General features: G+C 41.1%; 1 protein-coding gene across 1 annotated transcript in view; it reads right to left on the reverse strand.

Annotated features, from left to right (window-relative positions):
• The window catches only part of LOC143291391 (uncharacterized), a 19,381-nt gene extending 14,172 nt beyond the window's left edge, over positions 1-5,209 (reverse strand). Inside the window, exons 1-2 of the mRNA XM_076601230.1 lie at positions 5,042-5,209; positions 2,713-2,822 (exon numbers count right to left, since the gene is read on the reverse strand). Coding sequence (XP_076457345.1) covers positions 2,713-2,791 — 79 coding nt within the window. The 5' untranslated portion in view covers positions 2,792-2,822; positions 5,042-5,209. The remainder of the gene's footprint in view (positions 1-2,712; positions 2,823-5,041) is intronic.
• Between the last annotated feature and the right edge of the window lie 4,531 nt (positions 5,210-9,740).

The raw sequence follows: 9,740 nt of genomic DNA on the forward strand, positions 1-9,740 counted from the left end.
TAGGGGCTGTTGTTGGCTTTTACAGTTATGGTCCCCATGTTCTTTACTTGTCTGTGTTGTGATAATGCACCTGACCAAATTTCTCCAGTTGGAGATAATAAAGTTATTCTTATCTTCTTATCTTATCTTATCTGAGAGAGAGAGAGAAAGACTGACACTGACACTGACATGACACTGACATTGACGCAGGTTAAATTGTGAAGACCACCTGCCCATACACATGAGGGATTGGAGGGGGGAGGGGGATACAATGGGGCAACTCAACATGCAGAAGGAATACGAGGAGCGAGCGAGCGAGAGAGAGACAGAGAGAGAGAACAAAATAATAACATAACAGCAAGAGAAGATGAAGGCGGTTACTCAAACAGACAGGGCACATACATACACATAATCATACACAAGCATATGCATAAACGTAGCTAATAATCAAACACACACACACACACACACACACACACACACACACATGTATATATATAAAAAGCAAATCGTAAGTTCTAGTGCATGGCATTTATTTATTCATTTATTTGTTTGTTTGTTTATTAATTTATCTTATTTATTTATCTTTTAAAATCTTATTTCATTCTCTCTCTCTTTCTCTTTTGTTAGAAGATTGTCATTTTCGAAGCCATTTGCGATCGCATTTTCCGTTTTATCAAATATATATTCTTTGAAAGAGCTTCTGAACTTAGATTTAAGTTATCTGTTTCAAAGACAAAGTATGAACAACCTCTGTATAAATAGCTTGACTTTAAGAGATCAATTCAATGTAGAGGAATTTTTGACTCACTTGTGTAAACAAAGTGAGTCTATGTTTTAACCCGGTGTTCGGTTGTCTGTGTGTGTCTGTGTCTGTGTCTGTGTGTCCGTGGTAAACTTTAACATTGACATTTTCTCTGCAAATACTTTGTCAGTTGATACCAAATTATATGCAAACTGCATTTACTGTCATATTTATATTTTTTGTATTCTCTAAACTTGGCACTTTGATCTGATATTCTGACCCAACAACAAGAGCAGTCATTATTATCCTTTTTTGTTCAAACAGGAACTTCTTTTGCTAAGCATGGAAGTTTTATTTATTTTGCAAACGTTTTGATGCAGAGAGTAAAGAAGGGAAATTACTCTGTAATTAATGCTAGGGGACTTAATTTGCTTTAAACTGATCTTTCTTATCTTAAACATTACATTTCGAAATTATACTCAATACATATCACAAGTGAGTCTTGAAGGCCTTGCCTCTCTTGTTGTTTATGAAACTGTCTGTTGATGTTAGCTCTCTGGAATCACAAGAGCATCTCCATTCAGTAAGTACTTTGTGCATCAACAGAGTCTTGTTTTTATCTAGTTTTAGATACAGTGGAAGAATATCTAATGTTTTATCGTCATCAGTGGTTAAAGAGCTGTATTTGAAGAGAACAAATCTATCAGCACGTTCATATAATCTGTTTAAAACTTTTAAAACGTTTTGCGCTGGGTGAATCCTATCTAATGATTTATAATCACCAATGGTTAAATTAAAGAGCTGTATTTGAAGAGAACAAATCCATGAGCACTTTCATATAATCTGTTTAAACCTTTTAAAACGTTTTGCGCTGGGTGAATCCTATCTAATGATTTATAATCATCAGTGGTTAAAGAGCTGTATTTGAAGAGAACAAATCTATCAGCACGTTCATATAATCTGTTTAAACCTTTTAAAACGTTTTGCACTGGGTGAATCCTATCTAACGATCTATAATCATCAGTGGTTAAAGAGCTGTATTTGAAGAGAACAAATCTATCAGCACGTTCATATAATCTGTTTAAAACTTTTAAAACGTTTTGCGCTGGGTGAATCCTATCCCTCCCCCCACCCCCCCGCCCCTCCCCAACCCTGTCCTGCGGTGTTCATGTGAGTGACCTTACTTTTTTCGTGGAACGACAGCCTTAGTCTTTAAACTTTATGTTTCTTACAATAATTTATGGCCACACGTTTCTTACGACGAGCCTGAAGTCGAATTTCTGTACTCTTGTTTCAGACATTCAGTTCAGTTCAGTAGCTCAAGGAGGCGTCACTGCGTTCGGACAAATCCATATACGCTACACCACATCTGCCAAGCAGATGCCTGACCAGCAGCGTAACCCAACGCGCTTAGTCAGGCCTCAGTGAGAGACAATAAACTGGTTGTTGACTGATTAACTACCACATGCAGTTGATGACCGTTTTACTGTTTTTGAGGGTATAATATCCATCTCATTTGGCGCATCTCTGAACGTCGAGAGGGGCCGTGGCTTACAGAGAACACATTAATTTTGTGTCCGTGTCCCTCTCTCTTTGCACGCACGCACGCACGCACACACACACACACACACACACACACACAATAATATATACACACGTGCACATGCAAACACACACACACACACACAATAATATATACACACGTGCACACACACACACACACACACACACACACAATAATATATACACACGTGCACACACACACACACACACACACACACAAAATAATAATATATACACACGTGCACACGCACACACAATAATATATACACACGTGCACACACACACACACACACACACATACACACGCGTGCGCATGCACTCTCTCTCTTTCTCTCACTCACTCACACTAAACACACGCGTGCTCACTCACAAACCCTCTCTCTCTCTCTCTCTCTCTCTCTCTCACAAATAACTACTGAACTTACACAGACTGTCACCGCTAACACTGGCTGTGAAGACACAGAGGCAGAGCCACAGAAGACAGGGGAGGATGCCCCCCTTCATAGTGACTTGGTCCACCTCTTGACACACCCTGCTGGGGACAGCGACAACAACAACAACAACAACACAGTCAGCACGCTGGGAGCCTGCTGTTGTTTTGACTGGAGTGAGGTCCTATTCGCCTATTATTCCCGTTTTGCCTACTCTATTATAATCGTGCCCCATGGCCGGTAAGGTTTTGTTTGCTCCGTCTTCTTTCGCCTACCCGCCATTTCCGGTTTCGCCTATAAAGAGTCTTTCTCTGTCTGTCTGTCTGTCTGTCTCTCTCACACACACACACACACACGCACACACACACACACACATTCCAATGTCCATTCCGTCATCACAGAGACGGGGCCAGCAATAAATGAACAGACACAGACACGCACAGACACAGACACGCACACAGACACAAACACGCACACAGACAGACACAAACACAGACACAAACACGCACACAGACAGACACAGACACGCACAGACACACGCACAGACACAGACACGTACAGACACAAACACAGACACGTACAGACACAGACATAGGACACAGACATGCACAGACACAGACACGCACAGACAGACACAGACACGCACAGACACTGTCGTGAATAGTAAAACTGTTTTAAACTTTATACTCATTCTTGCTTCATATACATGTGGTCCAACAACAGTTTCAGAAATCAAAATGACATCATATGCCTGTCACGATAAACAACTCAAAGGTGTGATATGAAAACGTTGCGCCATGTCATCCATTTCTGAAATGCTTATCCATTTATAGATTACGAGAATAAGACACCTGTTGGATAGTTTTATAGCATCAGTTAATTCATTCCTACATTGTACACGAAGCTGTTACGTCAATGTATATTTTCTTGGTACGTCTACTTATCCTTTTTCAATACTGAGAATAGGAAAAAAATAAATGTATGCTAATTAATCTAATCAAATGCCGTTTCAAAATCTCTAAAGGCTAGGTGCAATCTTCGACTCACAATAAACTGTTTCTGATTCTCTTTCTGGCTCTGTCTCTGTCTCTGTCTCTGTCTCAATTATGTGTGTGTGTGTGTGTGTGTGTGTGTGTGTGTGTGTGTGTGTGTGTGTGTGTGTGTGTGAAATTAAAAAAAAAACCCGGATAACATTATAAACATAAATAATGTACTAGCAAACATTTTTGCCAGGTTATCATAGATTTTTTTTTAAAGAGCTTTTTGCCAAGAACCAACCCGTGTTTCGTTCGTAAGTTATCAAGTACTTCAGATCAGACTTTTATCTTGAAAGAGTGATTGATAACAAAACAAAGATGAATAACTTGATAACATAAAAGGAATATTATGCAGTTGTTTCATTGACTTCCAAAAAGCCTTTGATACTGTGTGATATGATGGATTACTATCGAAACTTCAAAAATAGGACTTATTGGTCATGGGCTTGATATCATAATTTCGACCCTGTACAACCTCTACCAGCAGAATTCATATATGAATGCTTCTCGTGTATCTTACATTCAGTTTGGTTGGTTTTTACCCTCTTTTTTTGTGTCTATAAACCTTTGTTTATGGTTTTTATAATAACTAAATATGATTCTGATTCAGATTCATACACACATACACACACCGCATGCACACTTATACATACAAACATATTCACACACACACACACACACACACACACACACCCACACACGCACGCACGCACACACACACAACACACACACACACACGTACACACACACACACACACACACAGCACACACACACACACACACACACACACACACAGAAGGTTTGCTGCATAGTCCAATTGGACATTTGTTATAGTTGTTACAGTTGTTTGATGTTAGCGTTTCCTTCTATATTGTGCCTATGTCTCCCCTTTTAATGTCTTATATTTTCCAATGCTCTGTATCTTTCCCCACTACACACACACACACACACATATGCGCACACACACATACACACACATCATTCATCACCCTCTGCCCAGTACCGTTCCCACCACTACGCTCCGCCCTCCACCCCCCCCCCCCTTTTTTTCCCCGTCTAATATCACTTGAAGTGGAAGACGTTAAACTGCAGACTATTACTACTACTACACACACACACAAACACACACACACACACACACACACACACACACTCACGCACACAACACACACACACACACACAACACACACACACACACAACACACAACACAACACACACACACACACACACACAACACACACACACAACACAACACACACACACACACACACACTTTCACTTACTTTTCCCTCCCTCTCCTAAGTCAGTAACGATGAACAATACTCCATCTGCTGTTGAAAATTTTCAGTCCACACTGACACGAACACTTGGTCCATCTCTTGATCCTGTCTCTAGTGACAGTCGACAGACCTCAGCGATTTTGTACTGTTCGGGGAAGGGTGAGGGATGAGGGGGGTGGAGAGGTAGGGAACGTTAAAACAAGTGACATCATAACACTAAGCAGAGAACAACCGGACAGTGGTTTGTGGACGTCTGTCGCTACTACACTAAAAGAAAGAGGTGCGCGTGCGTGCGTGTACAAACACACACATAAGGAAATATATTCGTTCATGACAAAACACTCAATCTCTGTCAAAACACAGGATTTCCTTTCGTTCACAAACTGACCTCGAAACAAATCTGTGCTCGCACATAGTAAATAAAAAAAGGAAAAAAGAAAAAGAAAAAAAAAAAAGGACGTATGGAGGACCTATCTGCAGGAGTGAATGTCGCGGTGGTTTTCTGGTTTTCAGTTCAGGAGTTGTGGAGAAGAGGGCGGGGGTGTGGGGGGGTGGGGTGGGGGGGGACGGGAGGGGGGGATGCTGGGGGGGGGGAGGGGATGCGGGGGGGGAAAAGGAGGGTGTTGTCGAGTTGGGGGACAGGGGGGGGGGGGGGGGTAGAGAGAGAGAGGGAGAGACAGAGAGGGAAGGGGTGGGGGTTTGGGTTGACTTGACTGAGAAAGGAAAGTTTATTATTCAACAAGGTCATGGCCCCATTTGAAAGGGGTGATTACATATTCTGTTTGAACAGATTTACATAAGGATACAATCTTACAACGTGTATAGTACTCAAATAAAACTCTCTTCTGTTTTAACAAACGGCCATGAAACTACGTCTTTTTAATGACTTGTAAATAGATATGGCAAGACAACAACAACAAAAAAAATGTTATCATTATCATTTGTAGGAGCCATAAGTTAATACTAACCGAAAATTACTTAGTCTGCTATAGTATCTCAGAGGAAGGAGTGGGGAGACAGAGAGACAGACAGACAGATAGACAGACAGACAGACAGAGCGTGTGAGTGCGTGTCAAAGTCAGTCAAAATTTTATTTCAGCAACAACATTTATTTCTTTTTTATTATTATTATTATTTTTAATTATCAAGCCATCTGAAAGAAAGAAAGAAAGAAGGAATAAAAAGCTAAAAACATACATGTATATGAATACATGCTCACAATATTCGTGTGATAATGAAACAATTCATTTCTATTTCACACACATATGTATGTATATAAAAACACACATGCTTAAACACCACACCCAACCCATTATACATATACACATCCCCTCATATAACATAAACGCATTTCCAATAAGAACGTACGTAAGACACGGCAGTGTGTGTGTGTGTGTGTGTGTGTGTGTGTGTGTGTGTGTGTGTGTGTGTTTCAAAGAAGAATGATATTCGGATCGTCCACACACATATACACACATATGTACACACTCTGATATACAATGCAACAGATCATGAAATGGCATGATTAATTTCTCTCTCTCTCTCTCTCTCTCTCTCTCTCTCTCTCTCTCGTTCAGTCTCTCTCCTTCCCTCTCTCATACTTATCATCATCATCATCATCAACATCATCATCATTATTGTCAATAGTGAATAATATTGAAAGAAATGTGTGTGTCACGTTTTGCTGGACTCTGTAAGCCACGCACTAGTGTCTACAGGAAATCACTGTCCTGTTCCGTTTGCTTCGCTGCTTCCGTCCCCCCCCCCCCTCTCTCTCTCTCTCTCGCTGTGTGTGTGTGTGTGTGTGTGTGTGTGTGTGTGTGTGTGTGTGTGTTGTGGCCCACTGATCTAAAAACAGTTTGATAGCTCATCCGACGGGCGCCATAGCCGAATGGCTAAGCTAAAGCGTTGGACTTTCGATCTGAGGGTCCTGGGTTCGAATCTCGGTAACGGCGCCTGGTGGGTAAAGGGTGGAGATTTTTACGATCTCCCAGGTCAACATATGTGCAGACCTGCCAGTGCCTGAACCCCCTTCGTGTGTATACGCAAGCATAAGATCAAATACGCACGTTAAAGATCCTGTAATCCATGTCAGCGTTCGGTGGGTTATGGAAACAAGAACATACCCAGCATGCACACCCCCGAAAGCGGAGTATGGCTGCCTACAGGCGGGGTAAAAACGGTTATACACGTAAAAAGCCCACTCGCGTATATACGAGTGAACGTGGGAGTTGAAGCCCACGAACGCAAAAGAAGAAGAAGAAGAAGAAGAAGATAGCTCATTGGCCAGAAAAGCTGAAGCCAACTGAACGCCATATCTGACACTCGTGTCCGGTTGTCAGTCCGTTGAGAAGTCGTCTGCTAAACTGGTACTGATAGTTTCTGAACTGTAACCGTGTATCTTCGATGAAATCGTGTTATGCTTGCCCCCCACGACATGCCAAATGTTGTGTCTTGATCGATATTGCCAATGGTTTATTTACTAAAGTTATTACAGGAAAACAGTGCAGTGACACGAAGCGCAAATTTCCTACGGAGGAACAGACAGCTGAGCGCTCGGCTAAATATATGAAGTTCCCGCTTCGCGATATACTGACACACGAGTAGCAAAATGGCTGATTGAACACTTCTGATGGCTTCAGTTTGCAAAGGGCTTAAAGAAGGCATGCGCTATCCACCTGTTCTTACAACAATGGTTGTGGCCTGAGGCCGATGTACATTTAAACCGCTGAGTTGTGAGTTCTCTCTTTGCGCATGTAAGGCTAGGCAAGGCTAAGGCAGGGCAAGGCAAGGCAAGGCAAGGCTAGGCTAGGCTAGGCAAGGCAAGGCTATAGGCAGGGCAAGGCAAAGCAAGGAGTTTATTTTGTGTGCACCATCCCAGTGGGGACATTGAAACATTACATACATTTATCTTTTACACATACCCTGTAAATAAAAAGAGTGATGTAAAAAAACAAAAACAACAAAAAACAAACAAACAAAAAAAACAAAAAACAAAAAAACAACTAGAAATAGGCTCATTCGTGCAATCACTCAATATATACGCACTAACAAGTAACATTTCACTCATAATATAAACAAACAAAAACATTTCCTATCAATAGACAAGGAACTACGTATAGAAAAAAACAAAGGGTTTAAGTTTTAACAGTATTCTTTTGTTTGTTTGTTTCTGTTTTCAGAAAACAGTAGCTAAGTAAGTAGAATTTATAGGAATTTGGGTGGATTTCATAATAACTAGATAAAAATTTTGTCTGATAGTTTAAAAAAAAAAACGAAAAAGAAAAGAAGAAAATAAAATAAATGGCACGCAAACAAAATAGAGAAACTCGTCAGCAATGTCCTTTGTAGAGGCATGTGCATGTGTGACAAGACACGTTTCAATGGTTCCCAAGTGATGGAGTCTCCCGTCGGACCAACGGATGAGTAGGCAGGCAGGCTTATCTATCGGTGTGTGTCCTCCTATGGGAGAAGAGGCCGATTCTGGATGCGCAGCACTTCACATAGGTGTTCCAAGGGAAAACGTCTCCATAAGTTAAGCCCTGCTTCCCGCTTCGCCTTAATGGTCAGCGTTCTCTTGTTTTCAAATGTCTTTATGCCACTAGAGCACAGCATCCTCCAGCGAGAGCGGTCAAGGGCATCAGTTTCCCAAGAAGCGATGTCTATGTAACAGGCTTTGAGGTTTGTCTTCAAGGTGTCCTTGAAGCGCTTGCAGGGTCTTCCAATTTCACGGTAGCCTTCCTTCGGCTGGCTATACAGCAGCATCTTCGGGATCCTGCTGTCTTTCCTGGAGAACAGTGGTATCGACGCAATGCAGATTTTCCGTCATGAGATCTTCTTCATTACTTAATAATATTAATAATAATGATAATCATAATAATAAAGAATTCCATCAACAACTTTACTTGGGTATGTCACTTATATGCCCATTATTGGTTTGATATGTGGGTAACTATTGAAAAAAAAAAAAAAAGAAGTAGAAAATGTATAATCAGTCAGTTTTCATCTGAAGGACTGGGTGCCAGACAGCGCACGCATGTGTGTGTGTGTGTGTGTGTGTGTGTGTGTGTGTGTGTGTGTGTGTGTGTTGTGTGTGTGTGTGTGTTGTGTGTGTGTGTGTGTGTGTGTGTGTGTGTGTGTGTGTGTGTGTGTTTGTGTGTGTGTGTTGTGTGTGTTGTGTGTGTGTGTGTGTGTGTGTGTGTGTGTGTGTGTGTGTGACTTTTGAGTCATGAGAGTATTTATATTCGTATGTATGTATTTCCAGCGAGTGTGTGTATGTGCCTGTGTGTGAATTTTGATTCATGAGAGAGAGAGAGAGAGAGAGAGAGAGAGAGAGAGAGAGAGAGAGAGAGAGTGTGTGTGTGTTTTCGCACACGTGTGTGTGTGTGCCCAGTGTTATGTGTTGCTCAAAATGTTTGTTTCCATGCGTATTCAGTTCACATAAAAATATAGTGGGTATACAACTGCCGGGAGATTTTTTATTTTTTATTTTATTATTTTATTTTACTTATTTTTTTTTTTTTCGTTTTGTTTGTTCATCTCAGTGTTTATCTTGTTTGTTTTTATTGTTTGTGCATGTCGTGTTCAGATTTTTGTTTCTGTCATGGGAGTAATTTAATTGTTACCTGGCGGTAGATATGCGGTGTTTTCGACGAGTGGCAACCTATTCCAAATCAGTAAAAGTTGTACACCAAACATTCAC

This window comes from Babylonia areolata, chromosome 17, assembly GCF_041734735.1.
Source record: "Babylonia areolata isolate BAREFJ2019XMU chromosome 17, ASM4173473v1, whole genome shotgun sequence".
NCBI classification, from domain to species: domain Eukaryota; kingdom Metazoa; phylum Mollusca; class Gastropoda; order Neogastropoda; family Buccinidae; genus Babylonia; species Babylonia areolata.